The sequence below is a fragment of the Dermacentor variabilis genome, chromosome 6, assembly GCF_050947875.1.
Source record: "Dermacentor variabilis isolate Ectoservices chromosome 6, ASM5094787v1, whole genome shotgun sequence".
NCBI lineage: Eukaryota > Metazoa > Arthropoda > Arachnida > Ixodida > Ixodidae > Dermacentor > Dermacentor variabilis.
In genome coordinates, this window is record NC_134573.1 from 125209406 (window position 1) to 125228482 (window position 19077).

At 46.5% G+C, this 19077-nt stretch overlaps 1 protein-coding gene across 2 annotated transcripts in view; it reads left to right on the forward strand.

Annotated features, from left to right (window-relative positions):
• The window catches only part of LOC142585164 (cadherin-like and PC-esterase domain-containing protein 1), a 182256-nt gene that overhangs the window by 83418 nt on the left and 79761 nt on the right, over positions 1-19077 (forward strand). For both annotated transcript variants that reach the window (XM_075695700.1, XM_075695701.1), the window contains exons 4-6: positions 3654-3942; positions 7059-7168; positions 15758-15842. In XM_075695700.1, the coding sequence (XP_075551815.1) occupies positions 3654-3942; positions 7059-7168; positions 15758-15842 (484 nt within the window). The remainder of the gene's footprint in view (positions 1-3653; positions 3943-7058; positions 7169-15757; positions 15843-19077) is intronic.

Sequence of the window (19077 nt, forward strand, 5' to 3'; positions counted from 1 at the left end):
AAGGTGCAGGCAAACGAAAAGAAAGCAACCGTCGCCCTCCCTTCAAAGTCGGGGTGCAAAATAAACTCTTGCGCAGATTACCACGATTCACATTAAAAATGAAGAGAAAAAGACGAGACAGAGAAAGGAATAACGGAGCTACATCGCAATGTCGACCGGTGGAGAGAGTGTTTTGTCAGCTCCCGCGGAAGCAGGTATGTACGTATAACGGTGGGCGGGCGGGTGGAGTGAACGTGCTCGCCGGGCGGCTCGCGACGGGCCAAATGTGCGGGTAGAGACTCGGGACGGGTGACGACTCGACGCAGATATTCCATTAGATGGAGCTCTGACCCTCAGGGGATCCGGCGGCAAATTGAAATGAGTCTGCAATCTGATTGAGACTTCCGGGCACGGGGGAGAGGATGAGGGGCTGAAGCGAGAGCAATGTTCGCGGGCGCACCGCGTTGAAGGACGTCGGAATACGAGGCCGAGAGGGGAACAAAAAGAAGAAAAAGAAGGAATACAGGTACGTTCAGCGTTATACCGAAATGCTCGCGAAAGACGGCGCACAGAAGGGAAAAAAAAAAGTGCAGTAGAGAGACGTAAGCGCGGGGGGTGAGATTCGGGACTTCATTGGCTCTCGCGCAAGCAATTTTTGTACGCGATAATAGGAGGACGGAGCCAAAGTCCAAGGTATGTCCCCGCCTGTCGTTGTTCGGCGGTCCTTCTGCCTTTCTGCCTTGGATGCTGCTGCGAAATACTCGGCCGCGTTTGGTAGTTGTAGACTGAGCGCGTACAGCCGAAGGAAGTCGTGGAGGGAGATGAGGAAAGCGGTTCCTACAGCCACCGCTAAGCACGGTGAAGTAGAGCAAGGAAGAAAAAGAAGGAAAGGTAGGGGAGGGAGAGGGGGGAGGAGCCGCGTGAGGGAAACTGGTTGACCGTTACGTTTTGCTATAGCTTTCTCCAGTCGCTCCAGTACCTTGGTGTGTTCCCTCATGAGCGTCCGCATTGTATGAGCGATGCCGGGTAGCCGCGCGTTCGATCAGGCTTACCGAACGCAATTAACGGAAGAATAGGAGGATCGGAGGAGGTGGAGGACGGGCGGCGCAGCGCGGGTTCGCTTTTTCGTAGCGGTGCCTCTGCTTACTTTATAGACAGGCGATGTTCGCTGGCATTTTGTCGATACAAGCCCGGGTGAAGCTGAAACTTTGCCGAGTTGTGGACTGTTTTGGTGCGCTGTGCTTTCATTATTGCATATTTTGTGGAGGGAAGGAGCAGATGACAAAGCGAAATCGTTCGTATACGTGTGTGATTGTTCGAACTATCTCGGGGTTTCGCGAGAAGTCGTTGTTAACCACTATTCTGAAGCAGTAAAATCGGCATTCTGGATTTATTTATTCGGTTTCGTTTAACTATTCCGCAAACGCCGTTTTCTCAAAACCGAAAATTCGGCATTGTTGGTAATAGCGCCTGTTGCGGTCGTATATATATCGAGCGTAATTTTACGGCCGCGTTTGCTAAACAGTTCACTTCGGGCTGCTTTAGATTATCCTTTCTACTATTATTACTGCAAAAGACGGAGAACTTAGTCGGTATAATAATCCCAAAGGGAAATGCATGCTTTTTTGCGAGCTTCATCGTGAACGTTGAGTTTAGCTGTCCATCAATCAAATAAAAAGCAGGATCGATGGCAGCTGGGTGTGTAAATTGCTTTATTTACTTGCTATGCCTCGTTATTTCTTCTTGAACGTGGGCAGTATGAGATGGCTGCATTGTATTCGGTAATAAACGACCCGTCTGCCTTGCAGTGAAATGGCGGTGATCAGTACCTTTATATTCAGTTCGAGCGTGGCCATCACTGAAAGCTTCGCTATTTCTAAGCGCGCTCGTCTTTCGCTAAAGGCTTCGCGAACCATGATGCGAAAACGGCGTTACACGACTGGAGCTAGTTTCAAATGGGACCTGCCTTCGCAAATGAGACCTGTTTACCACGTGACCTATGGGTCGCTCTATCGGTAAGTTCAGAGCAATGCGAGCCGACGGCTTAGAACAGCTCTTCATTGAAGAGCTTCCGCGCACTTCGAAAAACGCTTAAGCTACGGTTGAAACAGAACGGCCTCTGTGGATCCGGCGAAAAGGCTCATTACACGAGCACGCCCCCCGTTGGATGCAGACACTCTCAGAGTGCATACAGGTGGACCTATAGCCGAAGCCCTAATTAGCCTAACAAGGAAGCTGCATGTTACACTGTAAAAGCTTCCTGAATCCTGGATATCCGTCTCTATTCGAAACCGGCATTTCGGCGTCGCTTGTCGTTTTTTTTTTCTTACTCGCTTTTAATTCGAAGCTGGAATTAGTCGTGCGCTAAGCTTTCAACATGAGTGCCGGTCACGCTGTCAATTAGATGCATTAGTTTCTTCCCCATTTTTTTTTTCGCGCAGCCTTCACATTTCAACGACACTTTGCTCTCACTTTCTTTTTTTCAGCCACACTTTGTAAGCGGCCTATGTGCATGTATAGTAAGTAGTTTTGTCTTTTGGGTCCATCCTTGTTCCGCTATTGAACATTAGAGTTGTATGCGGAACTTTTGAATAACATTGCGACGCCGCCTTTAATTCAACAGAAAATAATTAGTACGAGTCTTGATGATGCATATATCAGGAACCAAACCTGAATCCGTAAACTACTACGGCGGGAGTATGCCTGCCTACCATATGCCGTTAGGCGTTCTGTCGAGCACGTTCGTATGTACAAGGAATCTCCCCTCCTGACATGGGGAGCACATTCGACATATCTTTAATTGCAGGTCAGGAAGCAGTTTTCGCGAACAAAATCCACTCCCGACGTACTAAGACGTTTGTATCAGCCATCGTTAGCAATAGATATAAGAAAGGGGGTATTCGATTCGCACATGAAATGTGCATTTCGGTTTGACGGCGAGTGTCGTATATGATAGTAGCTTATCATTTGTTGCGTTGGCACTTAAATATAACAATTGTGGCAGAGCCCATCTCACGGTGAATGTCGACGTTGATATGATTAGCACTGAAACAGTGTAGTCACACATAGTGCTCCCAACGCCAAAACGTGTCTGCAGCCGGGCTCTTCTCGCGCTTCTCATTGTACACGCTGCGCCATCTGGTGGCGCCGCCTCGAAGTATACGCGCGGCGGAGGTTCGATTCGGCCGAGCCACGGAGAAACAGTAAGGGATTATCTTTGTCATTGAAGAGCGGCTGAAGAGCAAGGGTACATACCCGGTTACTCAATTTGGCATCAAATAGGTTCATTGAAGCGCGGCGCAAACCAGGTGACATATACCCAGCGACCTAAGCTGCTGTCAAAGTTGTTCATTGAAGAGTGGCACAGAACGAGTGGCACATACAAAGTGACCCAAGTCGGTGTCACATAGGTGCGTCGAAGAGTGGCACCCGCCCTGTCTCTTACGCACAGTGACCCAAGTTGGGCCGACAGTTTCGAACCATGTTACCTGAGCCCAGCAGGCTCGATGGGCTACCAATTATACCAAGGACTACCCAGTGAACCAGGCTGGCGGAAGAATTCGGGATCGGCGGGATGGTGTTCCGTCGAACTCTCGGCTGCTAAAAGACGTTGACTGCCGAGCTGCGCTCTAAATTCGGCCATCGTCTTAGTTTTGCCTTCTTATTCGATTCAGCTGGAAGAGGAACATCTTCGTCCTCTGCGCGAGTCCACCCGCGTCGTCGTGGTTCGTGGTCACAAGGCGGCCATCAGCAGGGACCTGCCGCTCATCAGTTCTGTCCTGGCCGAGCATGGGTGGCAGCTCAGGGCGCCCCCGTGGTTTCGCCGCTCTCCAGCGTCTCCGTTGGTGCCAAGCACTGGCGGCGGCAGTGCTCCGGCAAATTCCGTCTCCGGACTTGCATCTGCGGCCGCTGCTGCTTCGTCACTGGCTAGGCTTAACAACAATACGGTCAGCAGCGACGGAGGTAAGCCGATTTGTTGCATCTCTTCATAAAACACCTGCGACACTTCTGGCATGCCTTGGCGATTCCTTTAATTTCAGCTCAGTGGCTATACGGCGCCGCTCTACTTTAAAAACGAGGCCGTGGTTTCCGTCTCTGTCCCTGTACAAAAGAAAAGGCGAAGGCAGGGAGATCAACTAGAGGGGAAGATCCGCTTTGCTACCCTACGCTCGGGAGAGAGGGGAAGTGGAGGTAAAGTATAGAGAAAGAAAGGATGGAAGTACACGTACACAAGCTACAGAAAGACAGCGGTGTGGATTAGAGTGCAACCATGGGTAGTCGGCATTCGAGTTCAGATTAAGCGGAGGAAGAAATGAAGTTGGCCAGGTCCTGTAATGTGTAGGGCAGATAACCGATAGTCTATTGAAGATATTGAATTAGTACGAAAGGAAAAAAAAGCGCAGTCGATTACGACAGAAAAATATGTGGTGAGATAAAATGAGGAATCTTGCAGGCATAAGAGGGGGTCAGTTGACACAAGGCAGGGGTAATTGGTGATTTTCGAGAGAGGCCTTTGTCTTGCTGTGGACATAGAATATAGGCTGATAATGATTAGGATGAGAACAAAATGCTAAGGCATGCTCCTGTTGTTCGAGTTTAAATTGCACCCTCAAGAACACTGGCGGCCCTAATTCATGACAGTTGTTTTGTTTATATTGTATTCGCTTGTTATCAATCGTCCCACCGAGTGACCAATACCGGCGATAGGGAGGGCGATGCTTCACGGCACTATGGGAAGGCAGGTGGAATTCCTCAAGGCCAGAAAGTTTGGAAATTCTTGGTCTACAGGACTGAACTGCGCGTTGCGTTCAGCTTTCGAGACTTGCAACCGAAGTACAAATTGTACTTCATAGCGCCATCATTACGTATCGCACTATCTTTCATAGCACTATCCGAATAGCTCATGGCTAATGAAAACAGCCAACTGAAAAAAATACGAAAGAAGGCGCAGACACAAGTGCTGACTGTCATGTGGAAGATTTATTGAAGAACCGAGTAAATCTGCACTCCATCTTTACATGTAGCTGCAAGGCGCCGAAAGACCACGACAAGGAATCGTGGTTAGATCAGTTAAAAAGAAATAAATAGCAAGAAAAAAAGGACAGGTGTTACAAACCCCCGAAAGCAGTGTGGCTCTCGACTATCGTCGGTTCGCGTAATCTAAAATACCAATATATTTTTCTCCTGGAGGGCTATTGAGGGCTGACTCACATAACCATAGGCCCTGCTTTCTGTATGTTATAGGGCTCACAAATTTCACGCGTCAATTTCACGCGTCCCGCAACACAGAATTTTGCAATAATTGAGGTCATAGCCCTGGATTCACAGAGACAAGAAGGAAGACAGGAGGTGCGCTGTTTGCGATGGTTGGTTCGTTGCAATAATTGAGGTCCGTAATTGTACACTAATTGCACTCCAGGATTTCGGTCCGCACGAACTATGCAGTGTACCCCACAGTTCGGGCAGTGCATTGCCAAGTGGGATGAGCCTTTTAGCGCGTTTCGCTGCCCCCTAAGAGGCACGTTTAGACACCACTGCGATTGTCTGGCGTGCACTCGGTGGCCCGTGAAGAGGATGCTGCATCAGGGGCGCAACTCACAAACTTATAAGCGTATTTTACAAGGCAGGCATCATTCGTCGCGGCGCCGTATTTCACGCGCCCGGGAACTGTCGCGCAGATTACGCGCGTCGGTGATTATCAAGTGCCACACTACTTTTATTGTTTTGTAACTCCTATCCTTTTTCTCTTATTAATTTTGTGTTAACCGATATAACCACAATCCCTTGTCGTGGCCTTTCGTTGCTTTGCACGCATATGCACAGTTAGTTCACAGCGTATGTATGCACAGTGCGCTGTTGTTATGAGCTATAAATCATTACGAACTTGCCCCATTTCCTATCCTCTTCAGTGAGGATGCTCACTTGGTCTTCGAAAGCTCTTCGATGTATCTAAGTGGCCTTAAGTTGTTCGCGTCTTCTTTTTTCCAAGAAAAAGAAGGAAATTAACAGCAGCTATAAAGATTTTTGAGAATGGCCTCCGCATTCTTTTCCTAGTGCACGTGGGCACAGTAATGGGTTGTACGTGTCCCGCGAGGGTGCAGCTGGAGCCTCAATAGTCACTGGTGAAAGAACCTGCCCGTCATAGGCGGTATATGGACGTGACCAATGAACCTCCCTTTTGTAATTTCTGATGTTTTCTGAATATATTTGCTGAGGTTGGGGTGCTCGAATCGAAGGCAAATGTTATTTATTTAAAGTACGGACGAGAGAAAGAATGGTAGGGAAAAGAAGGGCAAAGAAAATTACGGCTGGAGTTTCTCTCCCGACTGCTTTGTCGGGACAGGTCCAGGTAGCACTGGAGCCGTCAGTGTATAGTATAAGACCACTAATGACGAGACAGACTAGGCATAACATTCAATATGCTCCAACTTTGAACGAACTAACATATTTAAACACACTCGTTTATTATTTCAATTTATTTCTTGTCCTCCCTGCATGGGGGGGGGGGGGGGAGGAGTACCTAGAGACAGCCGTAGGTATTTAATACAAAAAAAATTAAATAACCTCAGCTGTCCAACTTTGCATGTTTGACTGTTAGTAACCACTTTGCTAAATGAGACCTTTCGCATACAAATATATTTTTTCTCGGCTCTCAGTGTAAAGCAGTGGCAGGAGGAACAAGAATTACGGGGGAATAGGGAAATGAGAGAGCTGTGTACAAACTTTTCGAGCACCAGATAACTTGTTCTGCTGTAACTTCATATGGTGAAGCATACTACATATATTTATAGATATGTGCATGAAAAGTCACAAGCTGAGAGCAAACCTCCGAAACCTACAGTTTCTTCTTTCTTTTAGCACGACCACGGTGAAATGCGCCTAGAATATTCTTCGGCTCTATATATCTAGTTGAAACTTGTGCAAGCGATTCTTGCACAGATCTACCAAAACCTTTATCTCAATAAATATGATTTTTTTCTGCGACAAAATACAATAACAAACTAACATTCCTAGTGTCCCATTCTTATCTTGATGGGGTTGGTGAAATTTCGTTGTTATTTTGCATTCTTCATCTGTAGGAAACACCCTGCAGCAGCCATCCGAGTGGGTGTTGCTTTTGTGCCTGAGCTTCAGTGATGGAGACAACGGAGCCTGCGTGGAGACCGCCGAGCTGTCGCAATACCAAGCGGTGAGTTGGCCTGCCCAAATATTAAAAAGAGAAGGAAAGCGCATGAAACGTATGCTTCCTTGCTCTCTGAACTTACGCCATTTCAGGTTTCCGCACGTTTGTAGGCGTTCTCCGCAACACATAGTTTTCGGCACCTTTTAAGTAATTCATTGGGTGAAAATCCGAACTATCAAAGTTTTGCAAATACATTGTGTGAGTCCTACAAGAACTGCACAAAGCAAGTCATTGTTCCAAATGAATACGCTGCAGTCGACGGCGAATATGAATGCCTAAGAGCAATTAGAAGGCGCGCAGAACGGGCTTACCGCCGCAGTGGAAAGCTAGACGACTACAAAATGGCACAGAAGGTTCAGTCAACTTCGCGCAGACACTTACAAAAATTAGGTACAAGAAAATGGCGAGAATACTGCGCGTCGTTGTCTCCGTTTACTCCAGTTCCCAGAATATGGTCCGTTGTCCGATCTTTTAGTGGTCCAGTTACCCAGAGCCATCCCTTTCGAGCCCTTGCCGTAGCTCGAAGCACTCCGGAAACATCTGTTGCTGACGAATTTTGTCAACTTATATCCAGACCAGGACTTCCTTTTACTTGCCTACAATTTGCAAGTTCGACAACACTAGCAGAACAGAAGCTTCGTGCGTGCTTTATGTCACAACATCCACAACTTGATTGTGAGTTTAGTTTAAATGAATTGAAAAGTGCTCTTTCGTCATGCCGTACAAAGACAACCGCAGGCCCAGATGGTGTCACGTATGTGATGTTAAAGAACCTAGGTCCAGTAGGAAGAATGACTCTTTTGGAGATATTTAATGATATCTGGATAAGAGAGACTCTACCGGATTCATGGAAATTAGCTCGGGTAATTCCAGTGCTAAAACCAGGAAAGACTCCACTTTGTCTTGACTCCTACCGACCCGTCAGTCTCACAAGCTGTTTTTCCAAACTAATGGAGAAGATGATAGACAGTCGACTGCAATGGTGGTGTGAACACACACATGTGTTTTCCGACCACATGACCGGTTTTCGACAAAATCGTTGTACAATGGATGCAGTATTAGATATTGCCACATACGTCGAACATGAACGAAGCTGCGGAAATGTGACAGTAGCAGTATTCTTAGATATTCAAAGAGCATTCGACACTGTAAGTCACATACACGTCCTTGCTGGTATGTTAGAGCTTGGCCTACACGGTCGAACGCTGCGATGGGTGTCAAACTTCTTGAAAGATAGAAAAATATTTATGGAAACAATAGAAGGAGAAAGTAATTATCACAGCATCACGCAGGGCGTTCCGCAGGGCAGTGTTCTCAGTCCGTTTTTATTCAATTGTGTCATGGCAGCCTTGCCACAAAAGCTCCCGTCTGGTCTACGGTATTCTCTGTACGCAGATGACATCTGCATATGGGCCTCTGGTTCTATTATACAAGACATTCAAACAACGCTGCAAGAGGGCCTTGATAGTATCGACACCTTTTTAAAAGAAAGAGGCATGAGTCTTTCATATGCAAAGACAGCCGTACTTCCTTTCACTAGACGACAGTTGATTAATTTCCAACTTAGGCTTAACGGGCAAGCTTTGATGTTTGTGAAAGAGCATAAATTTCTTGGAGTTATTCTCGACCGCCAACTTACATGGGCTTCACACATCCGCGCAATTGAAAAACAGACCAATGCAGTAATAAACGTACTTCGGCGACTCGCAGGCACAACGTGGGGGGGATCAGTCTCTTCGCTACTACAAATTCATAACGCACTCATAAAACAAAAAATTGCTTACTCGGCACCTATTCTCCATGGTTTATCGCAAACTTCTGAGGAACGTCTTCAACGTTTACTAGCAAGGGGGCTGCGAGTGTGTCTTGGGGTTCCGCAGGCTACCTCGAGTTCTTTAGTAATTGCTGAAGCTCGTCACCCCCCATTTCCAGTCATACGAACGGTTGAAACATGCCGACATATTTATCGCATCTTAACCCAACACGAGAAGCATCCATTAAATCTCGCGCTCACCGAAAGAAACAAAAGCAAAATTCACGATGTTGTTCGAGAACATAAAGCATTATTACCAAGATTTGAATTATGCAAAGTGGATGTTAGTTACCCTCCCTGGATGTTAACATACCCTAAAATAGAGTTATCGGTTGACGGGATTATATCTAAGAGAGACATGTTCATAGTAGCCGCACAGCAACTGGCACTCTACCAAATTTACTCATTATATCCCCAGTACATCCACGTCTATACAGATGGTTCGTGTCGTAAAAATTCCTCGACTTCCGCATTCGTCATTCCACATTTAGCGCTAGAGCAAACATTTAAATTATCCCGAGAGACATCTTCCACCATGGCAGAACTATTTGCAATCCTGTGTGCTTTGCGTTTCATAACTTTAGAAAAACATTCGCAAAAATGGGTTATCTTTAGCGACTCGCAAGCCGCTCTCACATTACTACAGAGCAATAAGAAAAATTCTTTGAACACTTCGATATTGTATGAGACGCTCAAAGAACTTACAAAAGCAAGCGCAATGAATCACGTAATTGCATTTCAGTGGATTCCTGGGCACTGCAATATTCCTGGTAATACTGCAGCGGACGCAGCTGCGAATCGAGCGCACAATAACGCAGAGACAACCAATCTTCCCCTATTGCGTAGTGAAGTCCGTCTGATCCTGAGACAGATTTCTTGTCGTCTCAGCAAAACTACCTGGTTTGACCATCAAACTAAGAACTCGGAGTTATACTCAATAGACCCATGTATAAACTTATCAATGCCGGAAACTCTAAGAGACAACAGAAAATTTGAAACTTTGGTACACCGGCTGCGTCTTGGTACTGCATTTACGAGACACTTCTTGTACAGAATAAAACGTGTCTCTAGTCCGCAGTGTTCTTGTGGCCATCCAGACGAAGATGTGCATCATCTTCTTCTCGAGTGCTCGAAATACGATACACAAAGAACGGTACTGCAAGCTAATTTGTTTATATTAGACAGAAGACCATTTACTCTAAAAAAGATACTCGGCCCATGGCCAACTGCGGGCCTTCAAAAAAGAGCGCTTCTTGCTCTGAACAAGTTTTTAGAGGAGACCAACATTTTGGGGAAATATTAAGTCTTAGATGATCCGAATACGCTAAATGAGTTACATAAACGTTGTTCGTGGTGCGTAGTTGGTTTATGTGGGGATCGCAACTTTTACGCAATACATATAATTCTGTCCTGTACTTGGAGTGCATTACAAGTGTTGTTGTGTGTTTTGGCTGTTCGAAACATCGGACTTCATATATGCGTACGTGGACTGAACTCATGCACAGAACTTTGCGACTCATGTACTGTTGGACTGTATATTTTTCATTGATCCGGTGTTCTACTAAGTGTTATATTTAGTGTCGCTATTCTCCCTTTTTGCGCAAATTTGTTTCGTCAGCCAAGTGACAAGGAGTAGCCGGTGCCACCACATAAAGGCGCCAACCTCTCCTAACATTCACTTCAATAAAAAAAAAAAAAAAAAAAACAAGACGAGCGCGCTAGAAAGGAAGCAGGGCAGGCCCTTCCCTGTCTTCGTCGTGTGTTGCGCCGCGGTACTCGTAAAGCCTTATTGGCAACTAGCCTGGTTGTAAACACTGACGAAATAATTTACCGTAGCCAAATTATCTTAGCAACTTCTCATCGCACGGCATCGCCATCAGCGTCGAGCGCCTGCATGTGGCTTGAACCTCGAACGAAGTCGAACGTGTTTCGCTGCCAGCCAGTTTTCGCTCGCTTATTCGCTCGCCTTAAATAACTATGAAGACGATGGCAGGCCAAGTCGGCCGCCGTCACGTCATCATTAAATAACTATTCTTGCACAGGGTGAGCCGCTTGTCGGCGTTAAGTCATTCTGGCAGTCTTCGAGCAAGGAAAGCCTCAGTCAGGCCAATGTTTGTCCAGCGCGATGACCTCACACGTGTCCGTCCTAGAATTGACACGCATGTTTCTTGGAAAAAATGAGCATGGCTCTTTAACGCTTGAGGGACGCAGGACTGAGGAAGTAGGTGGCTGTGGAAGTGGCAAGCGTCCATCTTGAGGGAATCACATCGAAAAAAGAAGCCGCTGAGTCGTTACTACGACATTCTGCATTAAACCTCTGAAACCTCTTTCTTATACGTTGATTGCTGGGTCACAACATTTTATTCTTATTTCATTGGATAATCTAGCACTTTGAGTAGTGACTATAATTGGGACAACATGGTGTTAAAATTATACCAGCAAGCTCAAATTGATATTTGGCCGTGTATGTATTTGAGTGTTCTGATGATAAATAGAAGCAGTAGCCAGATATGGTCTAGGGAGACGAAAGCTTACTACCAAAATCAAGGTGACCGCCAGCAAACGCTCTTCGAAGAGACCAGCTGTGATCCCTCTAGGCTGAGTTAGATAACCGCGGCCCCGGATCTCGTTAGGATTAGCCCAAAACACAAAGAGAGAGAGAGAGAGAGAGAGAGAGAGAGAGAGAGAGAGAGAGAAACACCACACCGACAAACGTCGGCTGCACATTCCCCTTTCTGGAGCGTGTTGTCCTCTTTCTTAGCCTCCTTCGGGCTAATGGACTGTTCCCGGCTGGGGTAAAAAATATCTCATTCACATCGCCCGTTGCCGAGCCTCCGGATGTACTTGCCTCCTCCAGTTTGTTACAAAGGTCTGCGCAGTCCTTTGTTGCCAGAGATTGCAAATCTTTTCCCCCCGGCTTTCCTTTTGTTCTGCAGCGTGGTAGAGCCACCAAGGAGCTTTTGCCTCTTCAGCAAGCTGCGCGGGCGACCATCCGTCTTCAAGTGTTTTCGCGGAGCCTTCAGAGTGAGCGTTACGGTCGTTTTCGTCTTAAGCGCTTTATATACACTGTGCGAAAGAGAAAAGCGATGCGTTTTCGAGGGTAAACGATCCTTCGCTTGTCGACTAGTCTTCCAGTATGTGGCTTTGTGGAGCCCATTTAGCCTCGAACTTGTTTCGGTTTGCCCGGCTTGCTAAGCGAGCGCGACACTGAATGTTATTTCGCTGGGCCATTTGTTGGGCCAGCGAATGGGCCATTGTTGAAAAAGAAACGAAAAGCAGAAGAAGAGGAAACGAAAAAGTCCCGCACCGTTCTCCGTTGTCTCACATGGTGCAAACATCTCGCCGACAATCTTCAGGAGTACAATGTGTTTGTAGAGGTAAGCGGACAAGGCTCTGTGGTTGGCTGTTGTTCGTAACGTGTCCCTATTCAGAGTTGTTGCGCTGAGTGGTCGCTGACGATTTGCACTACAGTTCATAGTAATGCATATCTTTTTATTTTTTATTTTCAGCTCTAAGAGACAGAATTCAAGTTAGTTCCTTGTACAGTATTGCGTTGCGTTTCCTTCGGACTATTGTATGCGTTGTGGAGCGCGTTAGCACATTCAGTCAAAGCCCCTTCATGATTTGAAATTAGGGACACTCTCCTCCACGCGGCGCTTTCCTCCTCAATTCTTCTCGCGCGCCATCTGTTCAAGGCACGTTCTTGCTCCTTGGCTCCCGCGGACGGTCCGCAGTATTCGATGGAGGTGCATTATTTTGGACCAGTTGAGCGCGCCAGTTGTGTAGAAAATTGTGAAAAATGGTGATAACAGCATCGAGAATGCTGAAGGTAATGCTTATGAGGAGGTTGGTTTCTTACTGAATCTGTAATATGGGGCATACTGATGTAAAATGAGCCTTGGGGAGAGTTCTATACTCCAGATATCTTTTTGTGCCCCATGAAAAGATGCTTTACTTTGTGCATCTGTCATAGTATTGCTTGTGGCACATCCCTCTGTGTCCAGCTTTTCTTTCTTGCTTGTTCGCGCATGTGCACCACAGGTACTCAATTCAGCGTGCCTTCGCATAATGAATTAGTCGCGAGTGCCTAGTTCGTCCATGTGTTTGTCTTATCAATGTGAAAGCAGCTATGTGAAAATAGCGATATAGCTCAATGTGAAACTAAATAAGACGGTTGTGCACTTTCAGTGCGAGCGAGCGTGCGGGATTATGCGAACACGCCTTGCACATCGCCTGTGTCCGTGAGAAAAGCAAATAATAATCGTCACCCGCTCATGCATTCGTAGCAGCCCGATTCAAAGCAAATTCGAAAACTGAAATATAATGCAGGAACTCCAGTGTAGTAGTCTAACAATGCGTAAGCATACCCCCAAATTTCAGTCGGCCCACCCCCAAATTTCAAGTTGGCTTACACCCAAATTTTAAGTTGGATCACATCCAAATGTTAGGTTGGCCCACTTCCAGATTTCAACTTGGTTTATCCCCAAGTTTAAGTTGGCCAACCCACAAATTTAAGTTGACCCACCCCGAAATTTGAAGTTGGCCCACTCCGAAAGTTCAAGTTGGCCCACCCCTACTATAATCTTCCCCATGCATTTCTAAGGAGCCCTATGTATCTCTACGGGTATCCTCTTTGTATTTATTTTTCCTGGTGTTAAAATTCTTCCTTATCACTTATAAAGCTACCAGTCATCTACATCTACTACAATGACTAAATGCCTTAAGTTTGCAAATTACACATCTTTGTGCAGATACAAGGCATTACACTTCTCGCATGACGTGGCTGAGGTACTCTCCAAAGAATGCTTATGCGCATAAAAAACATAATTAATTATTAAATTATTGGGTTTCACGTGGCGAAACCACCATCTGATGATGAGGCACGCCGTAGTGGGGGCCTCCGGAGATCTTGACCAGCTGGGGCTCTTTAACGCTCACCTAAATGTAAGTAGACGGGTGTTTTCGCATTTCGCCCCCATCCAAATGCAGCCGCCGTGACAGGGATTCGATCCCGCGACCTCGTGCTTAGCAGCCCAACAGCATATAGCCACCAAGTAACCACGGCGGGTTATAAACGCAATGTCGACTAGCTAGCCCTCATCACCCGCAATGCCACCGGTATACTTCCCATTAATTTTTCAGGGCCTGCATTCATGGTATCTAAGTGAATTACGCACACATCAAAGTAAGCTGGAAAGAAAGCTCCTCTGCAAACCGCTATTTCGATTTTGAGTAAAACAAGCGACGGATCTTAACAATCACGAAAAGTGCGATCGAGATGCTGTATCTTCGCCCATAATTGTTCACAGCGGAACGCAGAACCTATAGTGTAGCATTTCCGACTGAATAACAGTTGACGACGGGCGAGATGATGAGCCCCAGCATAATATTCAGCATACTGAGGACACGTCCATGTTTATGCAATGTAGAAATTGTCGCAGCAAAAACACTGATGAGCCGGCCGCAGGAATTAAAAGAATATGAAGCATTAGGGGATGCTTTGATACGAGCAAGAAGAAAGGCGCCTTAGATCGCAAGCAACACTGTTCTTTGTAGGAACAAAGCTCTTTCGGCCAATGTTGTGCAGCTACTGTTTCTTGCGCAAGCCGTCATGCTTTCGTTGTGGTATCACAAGAACTGCATAACCATCTTCAGGCTTCTTCCTGCAGTAACATGCTCTACAGTGCGGCATAACGCTAGCACAACACCGCAGGAAACACAGCGTGCAACATTCGCTGCGCCGAGCCAGCCGCGAGCTAAGGAGAAAAATGGCGCCAACGAAAAAGAAAAAACAGAAGCAAAGCGCAAGATCCCCGCGTTTCCGAGGGCAACGGCAAGGAGACCAATCGTCGTTCAGAAAAACGGGGGCAGCACTGGTTCCCGCGAGGGGACGCGCAAGGAGCAAGGAGAAGGCGAGGAGGGCGCGCGGCGGCGGCAGAGTTCAAAGAGTGGCGGTACTTTCAAATTATCAAGGGACTTCACATGGATCCATGGATGGATGGATGGATGGATGTTATGAGCTTCGTCTTTGGAATAGGGCGGTGGGTTGCGCCACCAAGGTCTTGCTATTATACTGCCTAATGTCCTACCTAGGTTAAGCAATAAAAAAAAAACGCTATGAACTCACACAACCAAATTTTTTGATCCCCAATTACGAACTGTACTTTTGTGCGCCTCCGTTTCTTGTCGTTTCCCCACTTTTATTCCACCAATCCTCCAATCGCTTCTTACTAATCCCTACTGTGAACAGGTTTACATACAGCGATCTTGCTGCGCCCCCTGGTTGAGTCATTGGCGCCTTCCTGTCTTCCCTCCATTCTCATCTTATTCTTTCTGTCATCTCTGTTTTACTTTCACGCGCTCGTCTTAACCGGCGGTCGTTGTGTTCCTTCCGAAGCCAGTGGGCAGCCTGTCTTTGACTCTTTCCTAATTAAATCTTTCACTTGGAACAATAATAACGTGGAAGCACTCGAAGCACGACGCCGGCATATCGTCGTTAATTGCTAGAGCCGGTCGAGCGCCTCTGTGAGGTTTAATTTGATAGCAGCTAATTTGTGATTGGCTTTGCCACTTCATCATACGTGGAATTTGTGAGGAACATCATCTTTGAGCGTTACGCATTTACAATTCGTTCGCCCAGTTCCGGTCAGTATTACCAATGACAGCGTACTCTGCAAGAAGCTGTATGTAAACTGTGATGTTTATCTCTCTAAACGCGGGACGCGTAGGACGATACTAAAGGCACTTGAGTGCATAGCTTCACAACAACTTCTTCATCGCAGGTGAACAAGATACCCGGCCTAAAGAACGTGCTCCTCAAGAAAGATGCTTTCTGCAACACCATGAATGATGCCAGGAAGATACCAGGTAGGAATGCAAAATTTATCAGCTATAATTACCCTATGAGCTCTCGCTCTATAGACTAAAATGGCTGCATGTTATGAGTGGTAATTGAGTAGTTTTATTTAGAATCCGTGTTCTGAGACGACGAACATGCTGACTTACGTGCGTAAAGTCGTTTTAGTCAAAATGACAGCAAAATAAATAGGTAAAAGGTTTGAACGTTAAGTTGTAACGTTCCACACAATGATAGTAGCTTCATTCATCCGCACATGTGCTATCTTGCTTCGCTTCAATAATTTTTTGTTTTGCTCAGCTAGTAGCTTTAAGGGGAATGCTTGGAATACATAAGTACCACAATGAAGAGGTGGAAGTGGTATAGTATGGTACTGAAATTAACTTTTCTTATCGAATACTAAGAACGGTACGTTTGTGCAATATGGTTCTTTTCATAGGAGTGTGACAGTGTCGATAAATGATGTATATTTCGCGCACCTACTTAAAATACTCACTTCAGTATTTTATTGTTTCGTCGACCATTTCAAAGGGACCTCACAAAACATTTCAAGATCTTTCACATTTCACCATAATCGAGTCACCACAGTATACATCCTGCAGCTCTTCGGCATTGTCGGTCGATTCATCGCTTTGTTATGCTTCCATATATTTCCGATCTGCAGATATGAAAAGACAAACATATATATCTGTACCAAAGGCTAATGGTTCGCATTGGGCAACACAGCAATCAGTGACGGCGCTCAGTTTTTCTACTTTGCTAAATGCGCTTTGCAGAGACACAGAGCACCTGAATACCATTTACTGGCAGGTCAAATTGTTCCGCACTGGAATTGTATTTTCTGATCGAATGCTGAAAACGGTATGCTCGCGCGAGACATGCGCTGAAATATGAGCGAGATAGCGTGAAGTAGCGATGAATTACTTTTTGCGTACATGAATAAATTAGTCATTTTACTACCTTTTTATGACCTATAGCGTCTGAAGAAAGGCCTCGTTAATTCGAGACTAAAGTACATTTAATGATTGTCACTTAAAGGGAAACATTTTTCGCCGCAACCAACTCACCGCTGTAGCTGTTGGGCTTTGTGCGTCGATTCAGCGCATCGTTATGCCCCTACTTGTTTCGCGTCCACCAATAAAGACAAGGCAACAAACATATCTCTGTACCAAAGACGAACTACTCGCAATCTCTACCACAGCAATCAGTGATTGCACTCAGCTTTCATTTACATCGTTTAGCGCGCCTTGCAGGGAGACGCTTGCTTTTTCGACTGCTATATTTAGTTGCAGGTCAGATCGCTACAAAGAGATTAAAAAGAATATGTTGGGGACAATTACCGTGATGCATTTTTCGCGGAGCAAACTGTTCGAGAGATGCGTTGAATGCGATAAGAGTGCTCGGGAAAGAGGGACGCTCGCCAGCAACACGCGGGACGCAAGGAGCCGCAAAAAACGCCGAACCTTCTGTCCCATTGGAAGGATGGCGCAAATGTCGCGCCGTAACAATCTTCTCGTGGGAGACACGGCCACGCTTTCGATGCGGGGGGGGGGGGGGGGGCGCCACCCGCCGAGTCGATTTGCCGATATTGCCCTCTCTCCGAACACGGGCCGCTTTTGTGTGCGCCTCTTCAATAAGCTAATGCACTGAGCGAGTTGTGGGCGGTTTCTTTTGAAGCCGCACACCCGAGCGAGCGCGCTCCTCGCTTCGTAGAGAGATAAGTGTCACAGTTGAAGCTTCTTTTTCCAAGCGTGCCGGGCGTGTGCCCACGCTTTCTTTTCCCCGTCGTTTTGATGATGTTGTGCCAATTGTTCGCTGTGTCGAACTGTTTCTCTCTCTCTTACTTGGGGCAATGTTAGAGAAAGGCGTAGTACCTTTTGATCGAATGCGGTCCCGATATAGCTTACGATAAAAAAGTGCGCATGGCAAGCGGGGAAGTAAAGAACACACTAGTGGCGTAATTTGTGCGTTTGGCTTCCGTTCTGTATGAATGTATTGCTGGCCTTCTATAAGTCTAAGTATCTAGAAACTAGAAATAAGTCTGCTAGCAGACGGGAAGAATGCTTTGCTCAGCTTTTGCAGACATCGCTTTCGGTCACTCTGACATTTCGAATAATGAAAAACAACCGTCTGAACGAGTAGGCGGATTCTTTCAAATCGAAAATTCGGTGGTTCTATTGGACCGTTTTTTGTCGTTGTCTCCTTTGAAAATACTGCTCAAGTGAAAAAAATAAAATAAAAATAAAGCATTTTTCTATTCGAAAATGTAGGGGGACCCTAATAGAATATTCAGCATGTTTACTACGTCGTCTGTAAGATGCATAGTTGATGTAGATGTACCGTTTGACTCCAACATAGTTCAGGAGGAGGAGGAGGAAATAAAGAGAGAAGGCAGGGATGTTAACCGGAAATGCGTCCGGTTGGCTACCCTACTCTGGGGGACGGGAAAGAGCGAATAGAAAGATAGTATAGAGAGAGGGAGGGGAGGGGAAGAAAGCCGCGGTGAGCTCGCGCACGCACGCGGAGGGCCTGGGCGAGTCAAAGGCATTCACAAAGGCCAGTCGCCCTCAAGAAAGGCAAAAGTGCCTTCATAGCTTTGTGGGCCGACGACTGATAGGGACGGTTTTCAAGTAGCCCCTGCACAGACAACGGCCGATCGTCCAGTCGTCGCAATGCGATAGATAATGTTGTCTTTCAGATTGAAATCGATGGCAATGGCACAATAAATGTTTGATGTTCTCTTCCACGCCGAAGACGTCGCATGAAGCACTGGCGGCCATTCCGATCAAAGTAGTGCACGCCTTCGTGAAAGGCACTCCCAATCACAGCCGGAATAGAAGCGATGAAGCGATGAATACTCGGTGAAGCCCGGTTGGAGGTCGGAGTTGGAGCGAAGGGTTCAGTTCGTACAACCTGTTGCGCCTTATAATTGGGGTGTTCCACTCTGTTGAAGAGAGCTTGCGTGCCAGGTGACGAAGCTGTCTTGCAGCGTCTGTTCCGGAAAGAGGAATAGGAAAGCTGCGTTGTTCTTGATGTGACTCTCGGGCAGCTTTGTCTGCTTGATCATTTCGACTGATCCTGTAATGGCCAGGTAGCCACTGCAAAATAATTTTGTGGCCTTTCTGTTCGACGTCGCGATGAAGTTTCGCGATCTCGTATGCTAGCTGTTCGTGAGCTCCACATCTGAGAATTGACTGCATGCTGTGCAAAGCCGGTCTCGAGCCTGAAAACACGGCCCACGTACCG